Source organism: Filicampus tigris, chromosome 21 (genome assembly GCF_054856515.1).
Source record: "Filicampus tigris isolate MCC_2025a chromosome 21, RoL_Ftig_1.0, whole genome shotgun sequence".
Classification (NCBI taxonomy): domain Eukaryota; kingdom Metazoa; phylum Chordata; class Actinopteri; order Syngnathiformes; family Syngnathidae; genus Filicampus; species Filicampus tigris.
The window spans coordinates 1449382-1476115 of NC_141237.1; the positions used below are offsets into that span (position 1 = coordinate 1449382).

The window sequence follows — 26734 nt, forward strand, 5'->3', positions numbered from 1 at the left end:
AGTCATAAAAGTCAACCGAGGATGAGTCGCACTCACACAAAAGAAGAAGAGCTTGAGCAGCCGCACTCCCTCCGACAAGGTAAAAAAAAAAAAAAAAAGAAAAAACTTGTTGAAACACTATTACGAATTTTTTGTCATCCTGTCCTGCTTGTTTAAATCCCGTTTGAAGGTGGTCGTGTAACTTTTTTTATTTTTTTTCTAAATATTGCAGATGGCTGATTTCTTCCCTTCGCCATATATGACGACAGCGACTGATGACTTTGTGACTGTGAGTATTTGTTGTTTCAGCAGTGTCGTTACGACTACTTGGTAATTACTCTGCAGTTTTCTTGATTGGAATACAAACAAGAAATACAAATGAACCGATTTAGTTGGACTTCCCTTTAGAGCTTCCTACTTTGAACGTTGTGTCTTAAATTGGAATACGTTGGCTTGGATTTGGCCAAATGTGTGTGTGTGTGTTTTTTTTAAATTCATTATGTATCTTCTGCTTGTCTTAGCACGTGCAATCAACATAACGGACAATTTTTACAGAGATTGACCAATATGCTTTTTTCAGGGCCGATAGTGATACCGATTATTAGTAGTCAAGGAGGCCGATAACGATATTTGGAGCCGATATTCATTTTCAGTAAAAAGGAAAATATTGGCATCAAAATCGAAAGAAAAATTGACTTTGTTGCAACATCTTTAAGCATGTTTATTGAACAATGTTTCAGGTTTGCATAATGTTGTTTTTTAAAAATTATTATTTCAAGACATTTTTGCCGATAAACATGTCTGTTATAAAATTCTAACAAATATTTCAGGGAGCACCCAAGGTTGTCAGCATGTCTTGAAAAGAATAAAGGAAAACTTAAACAATAGCTTCATGTAGTTTTCTACAATAAAATGTTAAACTTTCACATATCTTTGTTTTGATTTCCACAGTTTTAAATTGATTTATTATCGGCCAGCAGAGTTTTAAAAAAGGCCGATGCCGATATTTGTCAAAAAGCCAAATATCGGAGCCGATTATCTATCCCTAAATTTTTATTCCCATTTGTACAAATAAAACCCAAATCTGTTTAACATGCATTTGAATGAAAAAAAAGAAAAGAGAATGAACTAAACATTGATTGAACTCAAAAGAGAAAAAAAATGTGTTTTTTTTTTTTTCTCTCTTTCTCAATTTCTCATCTTCAAGGCTTATCTACAGCTGAACTAATTCATGGCTTAATGCTGACACTTAGATGTCCTGCTGTTTTATTTTTTTAATCAAAATGACACCTGGTTGAAAAAAAGACAGGTGACCAAACAAGCTTAAGATTTGCACTCTTCTTTAAATGATATCAAATAAATGCGTGGATGCCAAGATCAGTTTCTGTTACAAGAGGTTCAAGCTATAGTCACGGAAGACCCAAAGGCAAAGTTTGGGTCCCCAAGTGATACCGTTCGCCAGTTGACAACACCTCATTGTACACCAAAATGAATCACATTTCCTTCTTGTGTGAGTTGAATAATTCGCTAACAGTGCCGTGCCTAATCAAGGGTACGAAAAGCAAACGGATGTCACTTGTCACTAGGCTCTTTATCTGTGGCCCTCATCTAGCCTGGCGGGCCCCTAACCAGAGACCCCCACGCGCCCCAAGGATCGTTGAGCCCCACACACACTCTTTGGATAGCGGCAGGAAGTCGTGCAGCGATGTGGTTTCTCCAGGCGAGACGAGAGCAGCTGCACGAGTCGACTCGCTCTGGTTAACCTGTTGCATGTGCGAGCGAGCGTGTTTCATGTCACGTCACCGCATCTCCACCAGGAGCGTCTTTGTGTGCTCTCAGTGTGGCAGCGGATGGCTCAGCAAGAGAAAAAAAACAAAAACAAAAAAACTAAGAACTTGCATAGCAGGAAATGCAAAGAGAGAAGATCAAATCAGCACTAAACAACTGCAACAGCCTTGAGATACAAGTGCCTTCATTTAAAACGTTTTTAGATGTCACTCCACGATTTTTTGGTCTATCTGTGCAGTGAGACCCCCACCACTAGATGGCAGCATCACATGATCAGCTGGTGGTGACCACAATGTTCTTCCATCCGTCCATTTCGGAATCGCTTATCCTTGCTAGGGTGGCGGGCCTTTAAGTTCTCGGAATTGGTAATTGCTGGTTAGGGGCAGCTACACAAACTCTCTGGCCACCCTCCTGCAGCCCCGCCAGGCTATGCCCCCTACTTCCTGGCACCCAGAGACTCTAATCAGACCACAAGCCAAAGTGTGCCGCCCTCCGCCGCCCCAAATAAATGACCTCAGAACTAAATGATGGCAATAGTTCTGATCTCCAAACAAACAATCGTCCTCCCAAAAATGTCCTAGCTCCGGGGAGAGCTTTTTGGTGCGCACTTTTTCCGAGGCTAGTTCCCGGTGCTTCCCTGGTAGTTCCGGTAATTCTCGAAAGGCCCGGCCCCTGCCCCCCCCTTCCCTCTTTGGCCTGGACAAATTGACTGAACATTGCAGAACTACTTCCCAGAACTCATTGTTGACCATTTCGTCTGTGTAGCAGGACCCTTTGGATTACTCGGACTATGATACGGGCCCCACCCAGATCAGCGGCATGTGCGACAGGAGCTGGGTCAGGCAGTTCCGAGGGCGGTACGAGCCCCCCCTCTTCTGGACCATCTTCGCGCTGGGCGCGGCGGGCAACCTGACGGTGGTCTGGATCTACAGCACCGTGCGCAACCGTCTGAAGACCATGACGGACGTCTACCTGCTCAACCTGGCCGTGGCCGACCTCCTGTTCCTGTGCACGCTGCCCTTCTGGGCGTCCGACGCCGTGAAAGGCTGGCACTCCGGCGGGGCTCTCTGCAAGACGGTGTCTGCCGTGTACAAGATCAACTTGTTCAGCAGCACCTTCCTGCTGACGTGCATCAGCGTGGACCGCTACATCGCCATCGTGCAGGTCACCAAGGCTCAGAACTGGAAGGAGAAGCGTCTGTTCTACAGCAAGCTGGCCTGCCTGGCGGTGTGGCTGCTCTCCACTCTCTTCGCCTTGCCCGAGTTCCTTTTTGCCCAAGTGAAGACGGACCTGAGCGGGTCGTCCTTCTGCGTCATGCTCTACTGGAACAACGCAAACAACCGCACCAAGATCCTGGTGCTGGCCCTGCAGATCTGCGCCGGCTTCGTGCTGCCTCTCCTCGTCATGATCTTCTGCTACTCGGTCATCATCCGCACCCTTCTGCAGGCCAGGAGCTTCGAGAAGCACAAGGCCCTGCGCGTCATCTTCGTCGTGGTCTTTGTGTTCGTGGCCTCGCAGCTGCCCTACAACGGCCTGCTGATGGTGGAGGCCTCGCAGGCCGCCAACGCCACCATCACCGACTGCGGCACGGTCAAGCGCTTCGACGTGGCCGGGCAGGTGGCCAAGAGCCTGGCCTACACGCACGCCTGCCTCAATCCCTTCTTGTACGTCTTCGTCGGGGTGCGCTTCAGGCAGGACCTCCTGAAGTTGCTGCGCTCGTGCGGCCGCGGACCGGCCGGAGGCGGGGTCGCCAAATTCCAGGCGGTTCCCAAGCGCCCGTCGGTTGGGACGGACACTGAGACCACACCGGCTCTTTCCTTATGAGCGCCGTCGTCCGTCACTTTTCTCTCGCGTGTGTCCTCACTAGCGTCGCGGTCGAGCTGCGGCCGACCCAGCCGGCAAAGGCGGTTATGCGCGCCCATGTTAGCTGAGGCCCCTTTGGCGCATGAGTAGATAGGTGACTTGAGCTCGGCCATTGCGATCTTCCCATCTGTCCGCACTTCGCAGACATACCGGTTGGAACCAGTTACGACCATCGGGTCGCACATTGTCACGTGGGCAGGGCAGGAACCATTTTAGGACGGATTAGACCTTCTTCCGCATCTGGCAGGGAAAGTTTTCCACGGTCGTGTACTTGATCTTTCTGGCACCCATTTCAGAGTTCAACTGAGACTAAACAGTCTTGTGGTACCGGTCGTTACTTTTAGTATAATATTGTGAGTGTTAATGATAAAAGGACCGGGTGAACGTTTGCTCAGAACTTGTCAATTGGTGCCGTGATGACCCGGATAATTCTGGTGGTTACTGGAAATATAATATCGCTAGCGCTAAAGATAAAAGGACCGAACGAAGGCTCGATCAGAGCTTCTCAGAGACAAACGCCCAAAAAGATCCTGTGCTTCCAACCCAGAACCTAAGACTGTGAGGCAGTTGCACGACCCGCTAGCGACTGCGCTGCCGAAACAAATCCCAACCGTCCATCTGTTTTCCAAGCACGCTTCCTATTTCATTCATCTTTCAAAACGAGAGTAAATTGACCTTTGACCTTCTTGTACATAATGTAGACAAGTGTAAATACTGTCCTGTGAGTTCAGATTGTCATTTTTATTGTAATGTATACATTAAAATCCTGGCTTACCCTGGCTAGCAAAGCCGTAGGTACACGAAACTCGCCCTGTGTACTCATACTAGTACCATCCTTGCACAGTAAAAAGCATGACATCCTGGACCCGACAGAACATAATTTTTTTGGGGGGGTGCAATTCCAGGCAGTGCGTTGCCAGAAACAGCACCCCCTAGCTAACTCTGGCTAGCAAAGCCGTAGGTACAAGAAAAATGTTGTACTCTTTAGTTTCAGATACAAACATAAAAAAAAAACATTCGATGTATTTCTGTCGGGTGTGAGGGGAAACGCTGACGTCGCCTTGCTGACGTCGCCTTGCTGACGTCGCCTTGCTGACGTCGCCTTGCTGACGTCGCCTTGCTGACGTCCTGAGTTTAAAAGTGCAGTGTGTCAATCCCGTTTCCATCCAAAACGAGCTCAGACAGTTGCTGTTTGTTTGTTGTTGTTTTTTTTTTTTAAATCTCTTCCACGCTCACGCCTGTCTCGGCCAAAATCACGTGACAGATGTGGGGGCGTGGCTTACATGGAAAGCTCGTTAAGTGGAACACGGTGACCTGTCAGCGACCTTTCACCTGACGTCAGTCATGTGACCAGCAGATCTGGAAAGCCCTTTGAGCATTTATTCCGTATCCTTGATATCTAGTAGGAACTTTGTCCTCATGAGTAAGACAATTCAACGCACTGTTACAACGCCAGTCTTACTAGTCATTTTAGCCAATTATTTTTTCCACTACTAAAACAATATACTGTAAGGCCAACTAGTAAGCATGTGTCAGGCACTAGTACACTTGCAGGTTTGACCCAATAGTAACGTGCAGTTATTCTACTCGTACGCCAAAGTTGTCACGCTGAAGTTGAGTCCACCGGTGCGCTGCGTTAATTCAACTTTGCATCCCACCTTAAAGGCCGCAATATCGCTTTCTGACCTATAGGTGGCAATGTTCTTCTCATGACCAAAGACGTTGGTTTTCTCAATTATCTACAGGTAAAAAAAATGAATTTAACGTTCTCTCATTGCCACAAAAACAAAGTGGTGTCTGGTTTCTCACCAGTTTCACATTCTTCTATCGCGGGTAAATGTCATACAGTCGTGGGGAAAAGGTTACTAGAATTGCTAATGTGCTAAATTGTCCTAGCATTGAGCACAAAAGGGGTACAAGTACACACCAAGATGAGTATCAAAGCTAATGAATAAATGCTCAAACGACTTTCCTTAAGCAGAAGCGAGTAAGAATTCAAAACGTCAATTGAAAATCGGAAAAAATACATGAAGAAGAAGCAGCAGCATGCGAGTGACACGAGCATTCATGTAACGTTTGTAAGCCTGTGAAGAATTTGCAGTCAGCTAAATGACATGTTGGCTGTATCGCTTGCGGTTGCCATTGGAAGCCGTCGGAAGCTCGAAATAGATCGAGAACCGCTTTGCCACTTTGCAACCCCTCATCAGTAACGCGGACCTCCAGGGCACCACCGGAAACCGCTGCTGCCGCCTACTCGCCGACAAGCTTGTCATTGACTCAGTCAAAGTAAAGAAATGAATAAAAACATACACTCACTGGCTCCCATTGTTAGATTTCAAAGTCGGGTGTCAATCTAGGGTTAGGGTTTCAAATTAGGATTCGGGTTTCACACTAGGGTTAGTCTTTCAAAACTTGGGTTACGGTTTCAGAGTAGGATTTTAAACTAGGGTTAGGGCTCCAAGTTAGCCCCTTGACGCCTGAATTGATTTCCAATAATTAAAAAAAAAAAATTGGGGTGTGTTTTTGGTTTCAAGTAGGCCTTCATTGTAAACAAGGCCCTGGTCCCATCGCAGGTATGGATAAAGTTATTTTCAAGTGTTACAACTCTTATAACTGCTATTATGAAACACTACTATGAATTTAAAAAACACACCTTATCAACACAAATCACAAGTTTACTTACCTTGACTCCCACTCCGTTTGACTGATCTTTCAATGTGGAGAGTGAGCATGTCACTTCAGCTCACATGTGCAATTCACAAAAGCAGCTGTTGTTTTTGAATGAATGAATGAATGCACAAGGTCTGTTCCTTACAACTGGACAAAGACATAAAAAATAAAAAATAATTCACTTGGGATTACTATGTATTCAATGTGGTCACATAGTTACATCCACAAACCTACATTTATTTTCACCTGGTTTAGGAGTGTGCTCCTCATCAGTGTCCCCACAATGACTGAGACATCTTCCATCAGTATCCACAGGAGGAGTCCTGGTCCGAGGTCCTCCTGCTCGCTTTGTGCTGCGTTCACAACCATCAACAGAAATTACATTTATAACTTGACATGTTGTTTTAGTGACGCTTACAAATATGTGGCAGTTTTAAAATAAATTATGTTGACAAGATACAGCATCATGTTTGCGGCCGGAAAAAGCCATCGACTTAGCATCAAACTGAATGTGTCAAATATCTTCAAAAATGCTTGTTTCGGCACTCTATCGCCTCATGTTAGCTTTATAAGTACACTAAAATATGGTACATGTTTTTTTTTATTCATTTTTTTTATATTAGCTCAACTTACCTCAAATTGGACATATCCAAGTTTGGAGTCCAAAAGTAGGACGAGTCAAGTTTAGCTAAGTGGAAACCTGAGAAGCTAATGCTTGCTAAAGGTTCCTGGGGTTTGATGCGAATTTACGACGTTAAGGGCTTAGTGTTTCAAAGTAGGGTTTAAAACTAGGGATAGGGTTTCAAATTACGAGTTTAATAGAATCGAAGCGCTTCTATTCGAACTTGAAGCAAATCTGATCGCAACTTTTTTTGTTCGTGTTCTCAATTCGAGCTCCTATAGGCTGAACTTGCCACCGCAAACAAAACGTGTGATTGGTCAGCCTTCCGACCACTCTCAACTTGGCTCCTCCCATTAGGAATCAAATCCTCCCTGCCGTCTCTGTATTTCATTGCCCAGGAGACTCCGGCGCGTGTGGAAGAATGCTGGGCTGCACACGATTGGCTGTGCTGGGACTCCTGCTGCTGTGTCAAGGTAAGACCGGCCTCGGCTTCTGCTTACATCGAGACAATTATTTATAACTTCCACTCATACACATCATCGATGCAATCATTCCCATAAGATGCAAGCTAACCTCTCACTGAAGTACAGCAAGGACTGACTTGTCATGGGCTGTGTTTGAAATCACTCCCTCGCCACTATATGTAGTATTGTGGAGTACAGTATAGTATACTGCAGACATACACCCAAAAATGTAATGTATAAAATTTTGAGTATGACTGCGTAGTTTCAGTACCATATGAAAGTAAGTAGTACGTCTTAGTGTTCATCAAAAATTACTTTGTTCCTATAAAAGTATGTTTAATAGTTTTTAAGCCACAATAACATTATGCACAGTGTGAACATCAACACTGCACTTAAAGGAAGTACAAAAAAACTGTTCTTCAATAACAATCCATTTTCTAAACCGCTGTATTACTTATAAAGGTTTATTCAAAAATACTGAAAACAGATATCTGTCCTCACTGCAGGCTTGCTGCTGGAAGACACACACTTGTGGTTTTCACTTTATGTCCCGCCCTCTCCTTGTGATTGACAGCAGTAATCACCTCGTGCAACAAGAGATAAGGAGTTCTTTTTTTTTTTTTTTTTTTTTTTTTTTTATACCAGCCTGATCCAATTTAGGCCACCGTCGCACTCCACTTTTTCTACTGTGTCCCAATAAATGTACGCTTCGCTTTGGACGGCGGTACAACACTGGCTCAAAAACACTTTAGATAGCATCACAACTTTCTAGACCACCGGTCAGGATTCGCACCACGTTAGACTCAGTCAGATTGCTTTAGATGTCAGATTATTTTAGCAAGCATGAGAACAAGGTTTCCGTTCCAGGCTTTGAAGAAGACGGCGGCGGTGGCGACTCCTGTGACAATTTCACAGACCTCAACTTGTCTCACTGCTTCCTGGGCACCAGCCTGTCCGTGCGCCTGCTGCTGTACACTGGCGCCAACCCTGCGTGCGGGCGCGAGCTGCACCACCGGCACTTCCTCTCCGAGCCGCTCTTCAACCTTTCCCGGCCCACCGCCTTCGTCATCCACGGCTACCGGCCCACCGGAGCGCCGCCCGTTTGGATCGACCGCCTGGTGCGCCTGCTGGCCGAGCGGCGGGACGTCAACGTCATCGTGGTGGACTGGAACCGGGGGGCCGCCAACCTCAACTACCTCACCGCCGTGGCCTACACCAGGGAGGCGGCCCACAACCTGACGGGATTCATCAGGAACTTGCAGGTGAGACTTCCTGACATACACAAGGTCACAAAAGTGAGGACACCTCCTCATAGACATTTGATGATACCTTTTATATCCATATCTTGTGGTCTGATGAGACAAAGAAACTTATTTGGTTCAAATGTGTGAGGAGTACAAGCAGACTTCAGGCGTTGGACTACTGTAACAAGACCTTGTGGTCTGATGAGACAAAAATAAACATTTGGTTCAGATGGTGACAAGGAGTACAAGTGCCTCAAAGGACATGACTGATTTTCTCCTCAGGAGGAAGGAGCCTCGCTGGACTCCATGCACCTCATCGGCGTCAGTCTGGGGGCGCACCTTGCCGGGTTTGTGGGCGCCAACCTGAAGGGAAAGATCGGACGCATCACAGGTAACATGAAACCTAAATACAGCGAGGACCCGCCGCCGACGACATCTGTGACCGCAATTTTGAAACGTGGTCAACATCTGGTATGTGAAGCCTCGGCTCTTTGTGCGCTTCCAGGTTTAGACCCGGCCGGGCCTCTCTTCACCAGCGCCACACCGGACGAGCGGCTGGACCCGTCGGACGCCATGTTTGTGGACGTGCTGCACACTGACATGGACTGTGAGCATCAACGCATTTCATGAGCTAACATGCTCATGCTACAGCAGCGATAACACAAAAAAAAAAAACAATTCATTCTCCTGTTTTTACAGTGTTGAATATCATTTATGGTTTGATGATTACAGTGAATATCAGTTTGCGTTCAGTGTAGTACCAAGTTGTGCCACAAAATGACGGGCAGCAATAAAAGGTCTACTACATGGGTGGGTAATTTAAGTGCAAGAACTCATTTTGTGCCTTTTTTTTACAAAAATATACTCACTCAAAATGTTAATATTATTCAGGTACTATGTTTGTCCTGCATGTCACTCCAAATCTGCAAAAAAAATATTGGGCCCACTCACTAATACTTGTAGTAGAGGGCAGTATAAGACCAGGCCTAAGTGCCATCTAGTGGTGAATGGTAATATTACAACTTAAAACAACGGTTGACGCATATTCAGCCTAACACCAGCGATTTGTAAAATAAACGTTTAGAGAAAAATGAAATAGGACTCTTGGTCATGTGAATGTGATGTAAGCTAATTTGTGTTTTGCAGCGTTTGGCCTGCAGGGGGCGCACGGTCACATTGACTTCTACGCCAACGGGGGGGCCGACCAGCCCGGCTGTCCCAAAACCATCTTTGCCGGTAAGCGCGTGCGCGCACAAACACAAACACAGAAACACACAAGCGCTTGTGTTGCTTAGGTCAGCATGCCGCCCCCACAGGAAAGTCCTACTTCGTGTGCGACCACCAGCGTTCCATGTTGCTGTACCTCTGCGCCCTCAACGGCACGTGCAGCCTGACGGCGTACCCGTGCGCGTCCTACGCCGACTTCCTGGACGGACGCTGCCTGCAGTGCGAGGCCTTCAAGCCCGCTTCCTGCCCTCAGCTCGGTGAGGCCTTCTCAGACACGAAACCACAAGTTCCAGGAGTTAGTGCTCGGTGACGTGCGGTGACAGGCATCACAATGACATTCCCTTCCACTAGATGGCACAAGGCACTTTTCGTGACAAACTTTGCCTTTTTTGTGTGTGTGTGTCTGCTGGTTGACCTTTCACCTGTCACGTGCAGGCTATGACATCATCCAGTGGCGGGAAAGTCTGCTGAGACTGGGACAGACCAAAGTGTTTTTCAGCACCACGGCCTCGCACCCCTACACCAGTAAGTCCGGCTGCTTTTTCTTTTTTTGGGGGGCTTCAGAGGGCAGGAATAGATGAGGGAAAGAAAAAAAACAAAACACCATTATATTAAAAGATCAAATGTCACAAGCAAAGCAAGTTTGACTCTGAGCTTGAAATATAATACAAGGAGAAAATGTGACCCACAGATTTGTGGGGGTTGACTTTGATGTGTGTTTGTGTTCCAGAGCTGAATTACAGAGTGGACATGGTGACGTGGAACCAGTACCTCCGCTGGGGGCTGGTCTACATCCGCCTGCACAGCGGCAAGAACGTCACGGAGGCCCGCATAGATCAGTGAGTTCGTCCCATCACAAAAGACGTCGCGATACATTCTTCGAGTCCTACTTCTTGTTTCATGACCTTGTCCGCATTCACGCCATCAACAACGCTCCAATTATTTTCCGATTTGAACATTTATTTGGGAACCGTTCCTCCGTTCCCGTCGTTGCCACCATCTTGTGGCAACGACAGGCAATTCTAAACCTTTCGCTGAAGTGTCTCGGCCACAATTTACTTTCTCAAGAGTTTTGTTGCGTTCATTTATTTACTGTAAAAAAATAAAATAAAATAATAATAATAATAATGAAAATGTCACTTATCCCCACATGGCTGTCGTGCTCCAGCAAGCTTCTTCGCTTCGAGCAGTTCACATCCACGCGTCTTCTGGCCCAGTTCGACGAAGACCTGCCGCACGTGCACAAGATCTCCCTGCGCATCAACACGGGCAACGTGATCGGGCCTCGCTACAAGATCAGACTGCTGCGAATACGACTGACGCCGCTGGAGCGCCCGCAAAGGTCAGCCCCAACGTCCCGCTGCACTTCTCCAAATAGGAGCCCAACGTGCTTGCTTCAAGTGGTCGTTCCAATTTCAAGTTGACTAAAACCAACTCCCGTTCAACAAATGATCATTTTGACTAACGAGCTAGCCAGCTAGCTTGATGTTAATACAAACCAGCAGCGATGGGCTGACAGAATTCCAGACATACGCATTTCCTTTTCCCGCCCAGGCCGCTGCTGTGCCGCTTTGACGTCATCATGGAGGAGAACACGGAGGTGGCGTTCCGCCCGTCGTCGTGCGACTCTCGCCTCTAGTTGAACGTGCTCGGCGGCCGCCGTGACGACCCCGACAGACGGTCCGACCTCGTCATAGAACAGGAAGTACGATCGTCACGTGGACCAAAATGAACTTTGACGTTTTACCTCAAGGACGCTCAGTTGCAAACAAACGTTGGCCGCCTGCGAGTCTGTGGCGAGCCCGAACTCTGCTCAAAGAAATGGGAAACAGGTTGAAAAGGGAGGCCAAAATGGATCTTCATACAAGCGCTAGTACGGGCTAATCGTTGCGGGTCATCTTGACAAGACATACGATTCCATTGGAAAGCGGGCACTGAGATGAAATTGGGGCGGTGGACCCATCTTGGCTATTTCTGCTCCTCTCACACGACACTCCCACTTCAACTTGTACTAAAACATCTTTTGTTGCTTTTCTTCCAGGTTTTTACTTTGTGCCTTTTATCACTTCTGTTTCATATTGACGTTTACAAACCACACACACCAGATGAGGTCATTTTGGTTTTTTTTTATTGTTTCAACGTAATGTGTCAGAACAAATCAAAATAAAATCAATCTTCTCACAGCTGATGGTTCCTCGTGTCACAAAGCAAAGCAACAAGAGCCATAAGGTCACATATTTGAGCAATTCTTCCATCGCCTTAATTCCATTTTAAGGTCCATGTGCTCGTAGCCGCTTTAGTCGCTAGTAAGACACTAGTACAATAGGGAATAAATGCTCAAACGGGTCGCCTTCACAACAAGTAAAAACTAAAACAAGACTACATGGACTCACTCTAAAGGGATGCTCGGAAAGAGCTTGAGGGGAAGCGGTGGGGCAGACTAAACATTGGAACGGGTCCTTGTTGGCGGGCGGCGTCACCAGCTGAGACCTGCGAGTAGGACACACACACACACACACACACACACACACACACACACACACACACACACACACACACACACACACACACACACACACACACACACACACACACACACACACACACACACACACACACACACACACACACACACACACACACACACAGAGTGGGAGGGGAGAAGAAATTGAGGTTAAGTCAAGAGGCGGCAGCTCTAATGCGGCTCACGACAGCGGCGGAGGATTTTTAGCCGCGTGGGCGTGGCCGAGCCAGAAGAGCGAACGGGATTGGGCCGGCTCTGCGATGCAGTCGCCGGGTGTTAGGTCAGAGCGGCCGGCGCGGCCGTTACACAAGCCGCTGCGGAAAAAGACATCTAAAAAAGACGCGCTGAGCTGCAGGAGGGAACAACTCGCAGGGGACACACGCGATTACGCAATTTTGTCACGACTTGAAAGCAGTTGTCCGTTGTGCCCTGACATGGACAACAATTATTTGAATAACACTCAGCAACAGCAAATGTGAATCACAGATGGCTTTGTGTGTCCCGAAGCGGATTTTTGATGCTGATTTCAATCAGGTTTTGGACATATTTTCATTTTTTGGGGTTTGAAGTTTGACCTATAAAATGTTGCGCAATACGCATTTTGCCATGCGTTGTCATTTATAGATTTGCCGTTTGTTGTCTGAAACTAATGCTTACTAAACATAAACATGACTAAAATGATCCTAAATTGCTCACCCTCATCGTGGCGGTTCTGCATCCTGATGGGCTGCCGGTTCTTGAACCTCGACGCGGGGCCGGCGTTCATCCGGTTCGGACCTCCTCGCCTGGGGCCCTGCACGCACGCACGCACGCACGAAGTTCGCCATCAGCGGACCTCGGCTCATGCGTGCTTTCCAACTCACCGCGTGGCCGTCGCGCCTGTAGTCGGGCTCGTCGGGAAACATCACGTCGGCGCCGCCGTAGCGGACGTTGGCGGGTGCCGGCTGGCCGCTTCCCGGGATGGTGACGGTCACGCCCTCCAGGCGCTTCTGCCGCCGCCTCTCCAGGTCGTGTCTCAGGTCGCCGGGGCCGTGCGGCAGCTGCCAAGACAAGAAAACGGCGGCGGTGCGTCAAGGCGACGTCTGGCGGCGGCGGCGGCGGCAAGTCGACTTCACCTGGGCGCCGCTCGAACTGGGAAAAAGTGGCTGGATGTCGTCGGGCGGCAACCTCGTGTTCATGCTGAGGATGAGGAAGATGAGGAGGGTCACCATGACAACAACATTTGACATGACTTTGATTTTCAGATTGATATAAAGCACGACATGCTGATATCAGTGCGACGTACTGATTAGATGAGAACCTCTGGTTGAGCGTCAGCCCCGGCGCCTCATCTTGGCCGTAGCCTCCTTGTTGCGGCGCGGAGAAGCGCTTGTTCAGCGTGATGCCGTCGCCTTTGAAGTACAGCTCTGCCACGCACACACACACACAGTGAGGAGCGGCCTGTGACTTCCAGCCCAGCGCGCCAAGACGCAATTCTGACCTTTGACGCTGTGCACCAGCGTGATGATCTCCTGCACAAAGGTGCCCCCAGCGCCGTCGCTCTCGGGCGCGCTTGCCGACGCCTCGGGCAGCAATTCCGGACGCTGGCGCCCCACGTTGACCAAGTCCATGGACAGCTGCCGCTCGGCCGAGTAGCACAGCGAGCTGCCGGGGAGGGGAGGAAGACATTTTCTCAAACGCAATCGTCTCAAGCTCCTTTTTGTCAAAGCCGAATTTTGTCACGAGGGCCAGCACAGTTTTGGGGGCGGGGCTTCGGATCCAGGTTCAGTTCCCCCCGCGGAGAGTTTCCACGTTCTGGCTTTGCTTCCGTCGATTCCGTCCAACATTCCCAAATTGGGCAGGTTAGCTTGCGTGCGTGTGAACGGGACTTGCCAGACTATTGGTGCCGTGTGATTGGCCGGCAAGCGGTCCAAGGTCCGCCTCTCACCCAATGGCGGCCGGGAGACGCTCAGAGCTCACTTGGCACCCGAGCGAGGAGAGGCGATGAAGCAAATGGACGGATGCCGTGACTTTTGGATTTTAATTATCAACACGTGGGGGAGGGGCATCGTGAATGGTGGCCTTTCAATATTTGCGCCTGCTCTAATCGCTCCATTCTCAAAGTCAACCGCTGGAAATAAGAAATGATAAAAAGAGGAAAAGTGACTTACCTGACCAAGTTCATGAGCTGCGTTTACGTTTGGCTCCGCTCAAGCACAACAACAACAAAGCTGCACATCACGCTCAGGTGAACAATGTGGGCAAGACGCGCACTGATGACATCACAGGCGTCAACAGCAAGTGACCACACAGGCCGACCTTGGGTTTGCGTCGCGGCCTCGACCTCATTTTGCCCTCGGACACGCAAGCGAGATCCAAACGAGGGCCTGCCGGGCCTGACCTCGCATCACGTCTTGGGCGCTCTTCAAATGACCACAGCGCTTCATGGCGATGACGTCACTTCCTCCTGACATTTTCCATCTTAACGTCTTCAACATTCCTGGTGATGTCACTTCCTTTTTCTGACAACCCAACCTCACAACCTAACTTCCGTTACACTCAGATAAGTCTTCTATTAAATGCGATGATGTCACTTCCTGTCCCTGATGGCGAGCTACATGTGATCGATATACTTCAGCGTTGACTGGTACTTCCTGCTTTTTTTCCCGCTCCCTGATGGTTCGTCTGACTGACGCTCTGATCTCACATGTCTTCTTTATCCCAATTGGCTCGGAGTCCATTTCAGTTCTTCCTCTTGTGCCGCCTCCTGCATGCGGTTGACATCGCAAGCCGACGTCACATCTTCACTGAAGCAACAATCGGCCGTTTGCTGGCGATGATGTCACTTCTGTCCGGCTGGGTGTCTTTGATGAGAGTTTGCTGAGCTTCTGTGCCATCTTCAGCACCGCCCATTGAGTCCCAATGTGGCAGTGATGTCACTTCCTCCCGATGGTTGCCCGTGACAATGGCGGCCACTGTTAGCGTGACAGTTGCGCCCAAAGGCAACCGCGCGTCGTCTTCCGACGCTCACGTCGGTGGCCGAAAGACGACAGCAGATATTTTCGTTGCCGGACTCTTTCCATCGAGGTGACTCCGCCCTTTCATTAGCATCCCGTTTGGATGGATCAACGTCCATCGTTGCGTTTCCCTTGCTTAAATTGAAGCCGTGGATTCATTCGTTGATTAGCATCCACGTCCGGTGGCAAGCGTTGGACGGATGTCGGTTCCTTGAAATGAAGTCGAGATGCTCGTTAGCATCAACATGTTGGCGTCTGCGTATCGTTCTCTCACGGTGCCCTTCAGCGATCGTGTTCAACGGCGTCCATGTTGAGTCCAACTGGTTCACTGAAGTTTTGCGATTGGAAGGACTTCCGTGATGGTGCTCCTTTTGCGGGCAACCAAGACCTCTGCGGATGCTCGTTAGCATCATCGGATAGCATAGCGCGAATGGAAAGATGTCCGCTGCGGTAACCCTCCCTGTAAACGAAGAATACGGAAGCTGCGAATGTACGTGACTTTTCTTGTCAAGCGCATGATGTTCACCATCCACGTTTGGACGGAAGGACGTCCATTACTGCGCCACTCTTGCATGGAATGAAGAAGACTTGGAATGTTCCATGTTGTGTTGGACGGGCTAACACAGCCTTTCGAAGATCAAGAAGCATTTCTCCCCGTCGCTCAACTCTGCTCCTCCATCGTCATCACACAACCGCGGTCCTCAACTTTGAGTGACAACGGCTTCCGGGTTTTTGCCGCATTCCAACCAAGCTCTTTCGATTTCATCTTTCATTCCGAGCAAGGCGGCTCCACGTTCCGGAAATTAGCGAGCCAACAGAACAAAAGTGCACTGAAACGTTTCATTCAATGAGCGCTTTGGCGACGAGCCTCCAACTGAGACGTGTGAAACTTGCTCTTGGAAGTTGATCATCCTCTTCTTTAGCTGACATGTCCTCTTGTTAATGTTCCGCGTCCACTTGATTCTTTGATTCTTGAAAGGTCTTCCTGGAGCACTTCTGAGGCGCACGCACTCAAAATATGCCGATGTGGCAGAAAGTTTCCACAATTCGCTGAGGTCCATCTCATCTCATCTACTCCAAAAGGATGGCGACAGGAAGCAAAAGCTTTCCAGGGAATTGCAACTCTTCAGTGAGGTCATGAAGAGGCTTGAGTGACGGACGATGCGAAGACGTCGCAACACCCGATGGGACGGTGGCGTTCCAATTGGGTTTCTTCTGATCAACTTGAAATGTTTACATTTCAACATACAATTTGAAATCTTCACTTTTCTCCTAAGACACCAAGCCCGTGCCAAGAAATTTTTGCTCCAATTGCGTCCAACCTTCGATCACATCCTGTCCTCCTGAAGAACATTCCGGCCGTCCCTCAAGTCCTCCTACTCAGTAGAACTTGCCCTAACTTCTAATCTTTCCTCTTCCTGCTTGTTTTCCAACTTTGACCCTGAGCAAGGAGGACCGACGGGAGGGAATACTTTACCTTGTGTGCGGGGCGGGCCGGCTCATGTCCACTTTGATGGTGAGCGTTTCCTCGGTGACCACAGTCATGCTTTTGGAGTCGGGCTCCTCCCAGGCGCGCGGCTTGGGCCGCTGCGCGTCCGGGTCGGCGCGGTGCGAGCGTCGCTCCTCGCTGGCGGGCCGGCGCACCTGCTCCGGGCGTCTGTCGTCTTCCGCCCAGCCGGGCTCCTCCTCTTCCTCCTCGGCGTTGGCTAAACAAGGATCCCTTTGGGATCGGTATCCTGCGCTGGGCTCCTCACGAGGAAAGTTTTGGTAGCTCCGGGAGGCCTGCTCAAAGTTGGTCCGGCTCCCGTTGTGACTGAACCTACCTCTGGCCGAATGAGAACCGCCCCTCCCTCTCTGGTTTGCGGGGGCGCCTTGCTGGTCAAATCTGGAAAAATGTGCTGGTTCTTGCGAGGGGGGGCTCCTCTTGCTTCCCGATCCGTTCCTCCAATCATCTGCAAAGTGGCGATTTCTGGAGTCTTCTCGGACATCCGGCCTGCTCGCGGAAGTCCGGAGTTGTTCCCGCGAGGAGCTGGCCGGTCCGGCGCGTTTGTGTCGCATGTCGACGTCGCGCTGCCCACCGTTATCCAAGTGTTCCCGCCGCGCTCCTTTCCGGTTGTCTTGGAATCCCTGCGCGTGTTCAGCGAAGTGAGGAGTTCCTAAGCCGGGAGGATCCCCGTCAAGCGTGACGGACGAGTAGCGCCGATCCCCAAAATCCTCGTCGTCCCGCCTGAACCTGCGACAGCGAGAGGACACGTCAACATCAACGAGAGAAACTAAGCAGAACGCGAGAGGGGGACGTCCGGACATTTCGGGGCCTCACGAGTTGGATTTGGCTGAAAATTTACCCGCTGTGACGTTGGCCGTCCATTTCTCTTCTCGGCCGCTTGGCAAGGTGCTGAACGTCCTCCCTTTGCCTGCTTCTGTTCAGGCCTTCGGCGCTCTTCTCTCTTCTGCTTCCTCTTTGCTCCTCGGATCTAACACCGGGGCTGACGTCTCGGAACCGCCCTTGGCATCGCCACTCGGCGTCCCGCCTCCAGCCCGCCGCGCCCTGCGAGTGATCTGAGAGATTGTTAGCGGGCAGCGGCAACGGTTCCCTCCGGAACCTCGGGGGCGAAGGTGACCTTCCTCTGCTGTCAAAACGCTCAAAGTCTCCTCTGAATCCTCTTCTTGATCCGCCGTCCCGCTGGGGGGAGCCTCTTGGGACGCGGCGCTCCTTGAAATCGCGTCGAGGTGAAGGCCGCCACCGAAATCCCCCCTCCTGATCTCGCTGACGCCAAAAGGGATCCTGCGGGGAAGGAGGGTATCTCCTCTGGCCTTCTGGGAACATGTCCTCACCGAACCTGTGTTCTTCATCTCTGGAAACGGGCCTCCAGTCCAGCGGAGTCCCAAACTGTTCTGCTGAAGCTCTGTCAGGTCCGTGTTGGTCCCATGGGAACCTCCTGGACAGCAGAGCAGTCACGATAAGTATGCAGAATGTTTTATGAACAACAATCAGTGATTCCATGAATGATACGCCAACTTGCAATTCATCCGTACACTGCAGTTTTCCACCAAATCATGATCATTAAAATAGCTCGCTGCCACTCGAATGAATCTGAATGTGTAAAGTATTCATCAGAGATGCGGTGCATGAAGCTATGTGAGAGACGACACTGAGTGAGGCAAAGAAAGGCAAATCCTGGAGGGACTGCCAAATGGGACTTGTGTGCTGCCTGCCGTTGCATCTACCTGCTTTGTGGTGGAGACATCTGTCTGGACATTCTGGCTGCCTTTGAAACCAAAGAAAAAGTTCCGTCAGAACAAGTTCAACACGGTACTTTTACATTTCCATTTGCAACAGAAATGTCACAGCTTGTCTGCACGTGTTAGTGGAATTTACAAAAGGTTACAAAGGACAACGTAGCATCAATCATTTGTATTTATTGCTCTAAAGTGAAAATCAGGAACGCTGCTGCAAGTCACGTGGTGTTCACAGTGGCTGCTGCTTGTTGCGCAACTACCATCTGTTAGCATCGAAGCTAATGTTACCGCCCACTTACGCTATCTTCAGTGAGCTCTTAAGACGGGTCCCGTGAAAGATACTCCAGTCTTCGTCAGCAAGGTTTTGCAGTAAAGCGCACCGCTGCGGCAGCACATAGATGACGAGATGCGCTAGCTAAGGCTAAATAGCATTCGACGCACCTACCTGCGTCTCCCGAGGCGTCCTCGGCAACCCAGCGCGCTTGAAAGCAACGATACGCACACACAAATCACAATCGGACACTCGATGATTTGAGTTGACAGCCCTATTTATTGAGACAAGCACACGTCAAAGTCGCGTTTTCGCTGCTATCCCAGCCAAAATGGGACGGAAAATGGCCGAATGCGCGCTCTTGTTTTGCTTCCTTTTTCCTTCCTTCTTCTCTTATCAGTAGGTGGAGGATGCGCAGTACTGCCACCAACTGTTATGGCTGTTAACTGGCTTTGCAGGTTTCAATATGGTCCAGCTGCAGCCACAAATGGGCGTTCCCGTTTTGTTTTTTTTTTTGGACGGAGACGCCCCGTTCCGAGAACGGGAACGCCCCTCATCTCAAGGGCGACGTCACTCAGGCAGAAAGACGTCTGTTCTCCAGTATAAAGTTTCCAAAACGCCTAAGTTTTTTAGATACAGTTCGCGTGTTGAGGGTTAGTTATAGAGTGAACTTATATAGCACTTTAGCTTCACCATATGATGCCCAAAGCGTTTCGCAAAGCAACTTTAAAAAACGTTGAATGTGCATGTACAGGAGGTATATGTTGTCATTTGGACCCAGGCTTAATAATGCACACCCATGTCCTCCAAACATTTAATTTGGAATGTGGTTTACACTCAACTAATTGTGTGCTGATTGGACACTCTAAATTGCCCCTAGGCGTGTTTGTTTGTGAGTGTGTGTGTGGGGGGGGGGGTGCGTGTGTGGGTGTGTGTGCGTGTATGGGGGGGTGCGTGTGGGGGTGTGTGGGTGTGTGAGTGTGTGTGGGGGTGTGGGGGGGGGTGTTTGTTTGTTTGTTTGTTTGTCTCTGTGTGCCCTGCGATTGGCTGGCAACCAGTTCGGGCTCCCCCAGCCTACTGCCCGATGACATCTGGGATAGACTCCAGCACGCCCGCGACCCTTATGAGGACAAGCGGTATAGATAATAATAATAATAATAATAATAATAATAATAATAATAATAATGATAATAAGACATTGCTTTTGGATTGCGGTTCAGCAGATTTTCAAAAAATCAACTCATGAAACAGGCCTGAACAAAAATGAGGGAGGTTAAAGACTATGGTGACACACAAATAAGATTGCATTTTCTGTTAAAAACATTTCCCTTACTGACAGGGCTACTGTTGTATACACGATACGGTGTTGTTGTTGTTGTTGTTGTTGTTGTTTGAAGAGTCGTTGCACAATTTGTCAAACACGCTTTTGTTTCCATTTGAATTGAGCCTTGTCATACCGTACAGTCGTACACATTCTTTGACCTTACGGTAACTTCATAGGATAACGTTGCTTGCCTTTGTGATCTCCTGTCCAATAGGTGGCGATATGCACCAAGGACATGTAACCCGCCAAAAATAAGACGAAGCAGCAGCAGAAGAAGAAGAACAACTGTACATATCCGGTTCGATGACCTAGTCTACCGGTGACCGGCAGCTGTGTTTTCAGTGAGTAATTTCAAACTGTCTATTTGCCATTTATTTACAAATTTATGTATGTACACTATTTGGGAGCATAATTACGGCACTGCGGCCTTCTAGTTTGTTTATTGTTACTCGCTAGTCACCGGAAGCTCGCTAAGCTATCGTAAAACAATATCAACAAAGGTGGCTCGTCAACTAGCACGCCCACAAGTCAAACTCAGCTGTCAATCAAAAGTCAATCAAGAAAAGCGTTTGACTTGAATGTTGTTTTGTATGTTTTTCACGCCAAAGCTGATGTCCACAATGGAAGAGTGATGGCTTCACATGTGGGGAGAGATTTGTCCCAAAATTATTTACACAAATGCATCCGTGATTTTCACAAATGTTTTTCACTTAAATAACTAAATAACTTTTTTTTGTGTGCATTTATCATGATCGTGTAAATATTCAATTCTGGGTGTGAAATGTCGAATGTGCGTTTGTGGATCAGCAGGCACGCCGTTTCAAGATGTTCTCACAGCACACACACACACAGGTCTCAGATATTTACGTGTGGTGTGGAAAGGCCATCCCTACTCATTCCGCTGCTTTGTGTTTATTTGACACAACTCGGGAAACAAAATACCCAAGCTTGTTTTGCCTTAACATGAAGACGTTCTTCTTCGCCTTTTCTTTGCCCGCTGCTACAGCGGCGTCGAGTTGGCAGCAGAAGAACGCCTTACTTTTACATGAAACATCCAAATCGCCTGATATCTTATTTATATATTTACTTTCATTTCTCAATTCTGTAGCAAAATTGGATAAAGATTTGTTGTCAGTTTTGTGTCATTTTCGTTTTTGGAACGAATATTGACAAAACAAGTTTTTAAAATGTATTTCTTTACTACCCGTTTTGTGAAAAAAAAAAAATTATGAACAAATGATACACGGATTATTGGAGACTGTGACACTACCCTCTAGCGGACTGAAGAGGGATGGCCTTTAAAACACATGTGAATGTTGACAACTGCTGTGTGTGCGATAGATCACACCGGAGTGAATTTTTACTCGCGTACCACCCGACTCCCACAGGAAAAAACAAAATCTCAGTCCTAGACCACAGTATATAAAAAAATAAATTAAATTGAAAAATCCTGTCCCATCCCGTCCCGGTGAAAGCGACTTCTATATCCCGCCCTTCTCCGTTCAGAATGACTCCCACTCCCGCAGCGCTCCCTATTTTAGAGGTACATTAAATAATTAATCAAGTTGAATTTTCCTCATTTATTGAATAGTTTGTCGCCCCCACCCCCCCCCAAATGCCCTCTATTTTCTCAACATTTTTTTTTCTTACTGCAGGACCTTTGCACTTTTTCAGTTGGTCGCACCAGCACAGTATCTGGTTGCACCCCTTTTTTGATGTGGTGCAGCATGACCATATTTGCTGATGTATAGTCGTCTCAGTTGGCATACTATAGTTTCGTATGTAAAGATGGACAGTGACTCAAGATATATTTTGCTGTAATAAGAACTTTGTTTTGCAACAAGCAGCGGCTGACGAAACAATAACTTGAAAAGGAAACAATAGCAAAGAATATTTTGATAACATAAAAAATACATTTTTAACAATTGAACATGAAAACATTTATCTTTTGTTATTTATTTATTTTTTATTTTTTTATTTTCCAGGACTTGACAAATGTCTTCGGGCACCAAAAGATTTGTTGTTTTTTTATTTCCGCCTTTGGGGCCTGGGTAGTATCATTGCCTAATGTTTGACAATTGGCACGCAGACTCGTGATAAATGCACACAACACCTGTGAAAATCACCAATATATTTGTGGATCTGAAAAACACGTGAACATGGCGGATGCATTTGTGTGACTAATTGTGAGGCAAATCTCTCCCATGCATGTTCACCCGCTGCTGGTCGTCTACCTGCACAGCTCACCATGCATCAACATCTTCTTCAAAGGTACTGCATGCCGCTTGTTCCTTCCATTTTCTTCTATGTAGCATTATGCCTCTGGTGGCTCCAGAGGGTCAAAACTTTAATGACACCCAACGTTGTTACTTTTAGTTCAAATCATGTCTGTGTGTGAAATGTTTAAAATTAGGGCTGTCAAAGCATTAACTCTGGAGATGAATTCAAATTTTATAGCGCACTAGAAAAAAATGAACTCCGTTTTATTGACTTCCGATAGCAGCTGACCTCTGCTCACTCACTGTCCAGCCAAACTTCGGGGAGTGTCACTGTTGCAAAGACGGACTTTGACGTAGTTTTACGTTTTTTTTTTTTTTTAAAGTTGCTCGACGGCTCATTGGAGAAATCCAAAATAATTTGCACACTTCGCAAAGCCAAATTCAAATATATAGATAAATAAATCAAAGCTCAAAATAAAAACAGATTTGAATTATTAAGAGTGTCATGACGCATCTAAATTGATCCTGAAAAAAAAAATGTGTTAGTTCTGTCAAGCGATTAATTCATTTGAAGTAATGAATGCAAAATTTAACATAAATCGTAATCACATTTTTTCAACTATAATTTTATATGAAGCTTGTAACAGATATTTACTTTAGCAAACTCTTGGAAATTAAAAAAAAAAAAAAGTATAAAGTATATTTTGAATCCGAGGCTGTTCAAATCGCTTTGTTTGATCCTTGAATATGATTCTTTGAGTATGTGGGGATGAGAGGGGACGGAGCCTTTTTTCTCTCGCTGGTCCTTCCCATGAAATGTCAGGCAAGCTCTCTGCCCTCTCTGTCCATTTTGAAAACCCGTTTGGAGACACATTTCTAGGCTTTGGCTTGGCTCTGACGTGACACTTTTCTGCTACCGCATATAATAGTCATTTGTCTTTTAGTGAATTGCGTTCGGTTGTTATATTTTTGTGATTGTAACGTAAAGTGCTCTGTCACAGCTGCCGCTGTTATGAAATGCGTCTTTGACTCTCCACTTAAGTTTGGCTGCAAGGTGATTGATGCCTGTTGGAGTCGACTTTTTGTGCATGTTTGAACAATATTCGACTAGTCCATCTTAGCACACGGGTGGAGTATTTTCGGTTGGAGGACTCTGAGAAAGCCTCCACAAGTCAAACGGTGCCGCCTGATTTGACTAATAATACGACTTAAAATCGACAATTAAAAAAATGAACTTTTATGTGAGTGTGACTTACTGCTTTTCTTTTCTGCCTGGCCAGATGGATGGATGGAGGAGGCTTCGCGGGGTGCAGCCGACGGACTTGTGGGACATGCGGAAGGGAAGGGAAGGCCAAGCTGCATTTGGACCCGAGTGAGTACTGAGCAGTGTGGTGTGCTTGAGGCGCTCATGTGTGATGTCACATCGCGCCACAAGGTGGACGCGAGTGCACTCGACTTCAACTTCTGCACGACACACCACCATGGTCGGACACTTCTGGACATGTTTTTAAATGACAATGATGTGGGCCAAGTTAAGTTAGTTCAAAAAAAGGATATCTATTTTTGACTAACTTGGTGCACATCAGTGTCATTTCAAAACATGTCCAGCAGGGTGTGATGATAGTGTCGTGCTGTACACTTAGTTTTTGTCCCAGCGTGCTCACGTCCACCTTCGGTCCAATGTGTGTGCGCGTCATTTGAAGCAAGTGACATCACGCGTGAGCTCGTCAAGCAGGCAACACTTAAGCTGCTTCCATCGTCAATGTCTGCGTGTGCAACTTGAGTTCGCTCACACAAACGTTGACTGGCGAAATGCTTTCAAATTGTCATGTTAGCTTCTCCGTCCAATAAATTGTTCAACTTGAGTTGGAGTCTTTGTGTTTTATTGCTAAATCTGCCCTCGTTTGAAGTCTTTCATGCGTGCCGGTTGCCGCCGTGGCAAACTACTCCAAAGGCTGCTTCGAGTCTTGAGGTGAGAGTTGCACCTTAGTCACTTAGTGTGGACACAAGTGTCACATTACTACTCCTGTTTGTCTCCTCGTGACTCAAAACTCGAGCAATCTTTCAATTCATCGAGCTTTGGGTCATGTGAGATTGAGGGGAATAGCACAAGACGCGGCTCATGCAGTGACTGAAGTGCAACTTTGAGCTGACGACTCCAAAATGCCTTCCAAAAAACCTATCTGCTGCTAGAACCGCCCCTAACTCCGCCTGATTTTGAATCCACCAATCGTGACGCGGCTCGAATTTGCATAGCCAATCAGAAGGTGGCGATTTGCATAGCCACGCCCACTTTTGATAATCCGACCAATCACAGCGCTGCAAATTTGCATAACCACGCCCACTTCAGAGCCCACCAATCGCGACGCTTCTAATTTGCATAGCCGCGCCCACCTTTTGACCAATCACAGCCTTTTCTCTGCATTGCTCCACCCACTTCCAGACTCATCAGCGAATCAGAAAGCTTCATTCCATTTTAGCCCCACCTACTTTTCCCCCCCAAAAAAATGGGAGGAAAAAAAATTTGGGAAAAAAATAAAAACGAAAAAAAAAAATTGGGGGGAAAAAAAAATTTGGGAAAAAAAAAAATTGAAAAAAAAAATTGGGGGAAAAAAAATTTGAAAAATTATTTTAGAATTTGTTTTTGTTTTTTTGTTACTTTGCTTTAAGCAAGTTTTTGTGATGTGTGTAAGAATGAAGTTGAGAGCTTAAGTGTTAGTTGTAATCAAGCTTTATTTCTTTTGCAGAGTAGACAATAGCAAACAAACAAGTTACAAGTCGGACGACAGTCTGCTCGTTGCTTGGTGGTGAAGTGGTCGGCCGGCCAGAAGACAAAGTTGCAAGTCGGACGACAGTCTGCTCGTTGCCAAGTGGTCGGACAGCGAGAAGAACTTGGACAAGCGTGTGGACCTAAGACCAAAAAAAAAAACACATCTGTGAGTCAAATGTTAAGTCAACATCTTGTGCAGAAGGTGTTTGGGGCTTGACACCTACCAGCGATCAAGACTCAAGTCTTCACAGGTGACTTATGATGGATGATCGTGTTCCTTGCTGCCTAGTAAAGGGAAGGAAAAAAAAAATACACAAGTATTGGGTCAGGAAGGTAATCATGAGGATTGTGCAGTGAAAATTTAAAGAGCATACCATCCAAGTGTAAATGTCTCCCAATTCTTCTCAGGCTGCCTCAAAGTTTGCCTTCAGCACCTCGCGGATGAGCAAGCAACACGACAGGCAAACTTGTCGCTGGTCTCGGACTGTGAGCAGGTACTCGATCGTGCGCCGCACTGGACAAGAGAATAAATCATCCAACTTTGTCGAGGCAACATGTCAGCTGAAATGAAATGTTCCTTTTCTTACCAGCAGAGGACTCGTCCTCAGGCAGACGCACTTTTTCGCACCTTTTCGCCAGGTTGCAGCACTCCAGTGGCGCCATCTGCTGGACAAGGAACATGCGAGCAGACTATTCTATGACTAACCTGAAATGCAGTTCCGTTTTACTGTACACTTGTGCCTCTTAGATGCAGTCGTGACGTGCACCGTTCAAGTTGGATGACGCGTAAGAGACAGTCTCGTCGTCGCTGCATGGCGAAGTCGTCAGTTGGCCAGCGTGTGGACCTAAAGACAGGAGAGTCATAACTGCAGAGCTTATGGCATCAGCAACCTGCCGCGAATGTAGCGTTTCACCTTTAATGACATGGCGACTCATTTTTAGTGGACTTGAAGATGCTTTGATTCACTGCAGACTGGAACCTTCCACAGCAGCAGCAGCTGGTTGAGCTCGTGAAACTCTGGACCGCTGCAGACTTCTCCCAGATGGACAAACTTGCAAATACCACAAATGACGGACCAGACAAGCTGCTTTTTTTACTACGTTTATTTGCATGTCTTAATACTGAAAATGTAGGCAGCTTTGAGGACCTTACACATTTATGGTGAATTTCTCTTTGCCCAGCAGGTGGAAGAGTCCCCGACGGCACTCTTACTGGAAGCTGCAGCGCTTGCCAAGTGCCAACTTTTTGTCGCCTGTTGAACCGCTCAGCAAGTTGATCATTGCGCCACCTAGAACAACAAAACACAGTCAAGTACTTTGATTCACCAAGTTTGAATTTCGCAACAGGTCCCAACCTTGACCAAGAGGAGCTCGACTTCACAAGTTGATCCATGCTGCACTCGTCAGGTTCTTCAGCGCCACCTGGAGGACAAGAGCAGGACAAAAAGCCAACGCAACTTCTTGACCAGGATCTTCAATCCTGTTCCTTGTGGGTCGCCGTCCTGCCCGTTTTCCATTGCGCCCATCTGCAAC

General features: G+C 47.6%; 3 protein-coding genes and 3 long non-coding RNA genes across 22 annotated transcripts in view; 3 read left to right on the forward strand and 3 right to left on the reverse strand.

Moving 5' to 3' along the window:
* LOC147127075 (uncharacterized) lies at positions 1-7188 on the reverse strand. The gene is made up of 4 exons (XR_015084272.1): positions 6934-7188; positions 6547-6653; positions 6314-6447; positions 1-1833 (listed from the first exon to the last, which is right to left on the reverse strand). It is a non-coding gene; the product is annotated as an uncharacterized LOC147127075 (long non-coding RNA).
* On the forward strand, positions 54-5950 carry LOC147127076 (C-C chemokine receptor type 9-like). 2 transcript variants are annotated; one of them, XM_086020826.1, is made up of 3 exons: positions 54-79; positions 212-268; positions 2536-5950. In XM_086020826.1, the coding sequence occupies exons 2-3, from the start codon at positions 212-214 to the stop codon at positions 3589-3591; spliced, it is 1113 nt and encodes a 370-aa protein (XP_085876952.1). In that variant the 5' UTR covers positions 54-79; the 3' UTR covers positions 3592-5950. The 2 variants fall into 2 exon arrangements, with proteins under 2 accessions (XP_085876952.1, XP_085876951.1); XM_086020825.1 differs by having other exon boundaries at positions 57-79; positions 2533-5950.
* On the forward strand, positions 58-12040 carry lipib (lipase, member Ib). The gene is made up of 12 exons (XM_086020822.1): positions 58-79; positions 212-268; positions 7321-7395; positions 8254-8648; positions 8913-9021; positions 9136-9237; positions 9777-9866; positions 9947-10114; positions 10293-10382; positions 10588-10696; positions 11026-11199; positions 11412-12040. Exons 3-12 carry the CDS (start codon positions 7344-7346, stop codon positions 11494-11496), a joined length of 1374 nt encoding a protein of 457 aa, XP_085876948.1. The 5' UTR covers positions 58-79; positions 212-268; positions 7321-7343; the 3' UTR covers positions 11497-12040.
* Positions 11969-19299, reverse strand: LOC147127078 (uncharacterized). 2 transcript variants are annotated; one of them, XM_086020821.1, is made up of 10 exons: positions 19059-19299; positions 18606-18646; positions 17723-18316; positions 16855-17610; positions 13862-14025; positions 13667-13787; positions 13497-13560; positions 13245-13421; positions 13078-13174; positions 11969-12347 (listed from the first exon to the last, which is right to left on the reverse strand). In XM_086020821.1, the coding sequence occupies exons 2-10, from the start codon at positions 18635-18637 to the stop codon at positions 12334-12336; spliced, it is 2019 nt and encodes a 672-aa protein (XP_085876947.1). In that variant the 5' UTR covers positions 18638-18646; positions 19059-19299; the 3' UTR covers positions 11969-12333. The 2 variants fall into 2 exon arrangements, with proteins under 2 accessions (XP_085876947.1, XP_085876946.1); XM_086020820.1 differs by having other exon boundaries at positions 19063-19298.
* LOC147127079 (uncharacterized) overlaps positions 18573-26734 on the forward strand; it is a 10330-nt gene continuing 2168 nt past the window's right edge. Inside the window, exons 1-8 of one of the 12 annotated variants that reach the window (XR_015084260.1) lie at positions 18585-18690; positions 20427-20553; positions 20821-22483; positions 23712-23803; positions 25179-25534; positions 25610-25695; positions 25792-26103; positions 26174-26690. This is a non-coding gene — a long non-coding RNA (uncharacterized LOC147127079). Of the gene's footprint in view, positions 18691-20426; positions 20554-20820; positions 22484-23711; positions 23804-25178; positions 25535-25609; positions 25696-25791; positions 26691-26734 lie in introns of all 12 variants that reach the window. The other 11 variants (XR_015084261.1, XR_015084267.1, XR_015084270.1 and 8 more) reach the window with 11 other exon arrangements.
* The window catches only part of LOC147127080 (uncharacterized), a 2879-nt gene continuing 1291 nt past the window's right edge, over positions 25147-26734 (reverse strand). The window contains exons 6-12 of one of the 4 annotated variants that reach the window (XR_015084256.1): positions 26557-26727; positions 26116-26490; positions 25935-26046; positions 25789-25864; positions 25576-25715; positions 25426-25486; positions 25147-25341 (exon numbers count right to left, since the gene is read on the reverse strand). This is a non-coding gene — a long non-coding RNA (uncharacterized LOC147127080). Of the gene's footprint in view, positions 25342-25425; positions 25487-25575; positions 25716-25788; positions 26047-26115; positions 26491-26556; positions 26728-26734 lie in introns of all 4 variants that reach the window. The other 3 variants (XR_015084257.1, XR_015084258.1, XR_015084255.1) reach the window with 3 other exon arrangements.

Coding starts and splice junctions, on each gene's coding strand:
- LOC147127078 (XM_086020821.1), bottom strand. CDS start 18,637: ATGTCCAGACAGATGTCTCCACCACAAAGCAG. Junction 14,026..16,854: donor CGGCCCGCCCCGCACACAAG/GTAAAGTATTCC, acceptor CCTCCCCGGCAG/CTCGCTGTGCTACTCGGCCG. Junction 13,788..13,861: donor GCTGGTGCACAGCGTCAAAG/GTCAGAATTGCG, acceptor TGTGCGTGGCAG/AGCTGTACTTCAAAGGCGAC.
- lipib (XM_086020822.1), top strand. CDS start 7,344: ATGCTGGGCTGCACACGATTGGCTGTGCTGGGACTCCTGCTGCTGTGT. Junction 8,649..8,912: donor GATTCATCAGGAACTTGCAG/GTGAGACTTCCT, acceptor TTTTCTCCTCAG/GAGGAAGGAGCCTCGCTGGA. Junction 11,200..11,411: donor CCGCTGGAGCGCCCGCAAAG/GTCAGCCCCAAC, acceptor TTTCCCGCCCAG/GCCGCTGCTGTGCCGCTTTG.
- LOC147127076 (XM_086020825.1), top strand. CDS start 212: ATGGCTGATTTCTTCCCTTCGCCATATATGACGACAGCGACTGATGAC. Junction 269..2,532: donor CGACTGATGACTTTGTGACT/GTGAGTATTTGT, acceptor TCGTCTGTGTAG/CAGGACCCTTTGGATTACTC.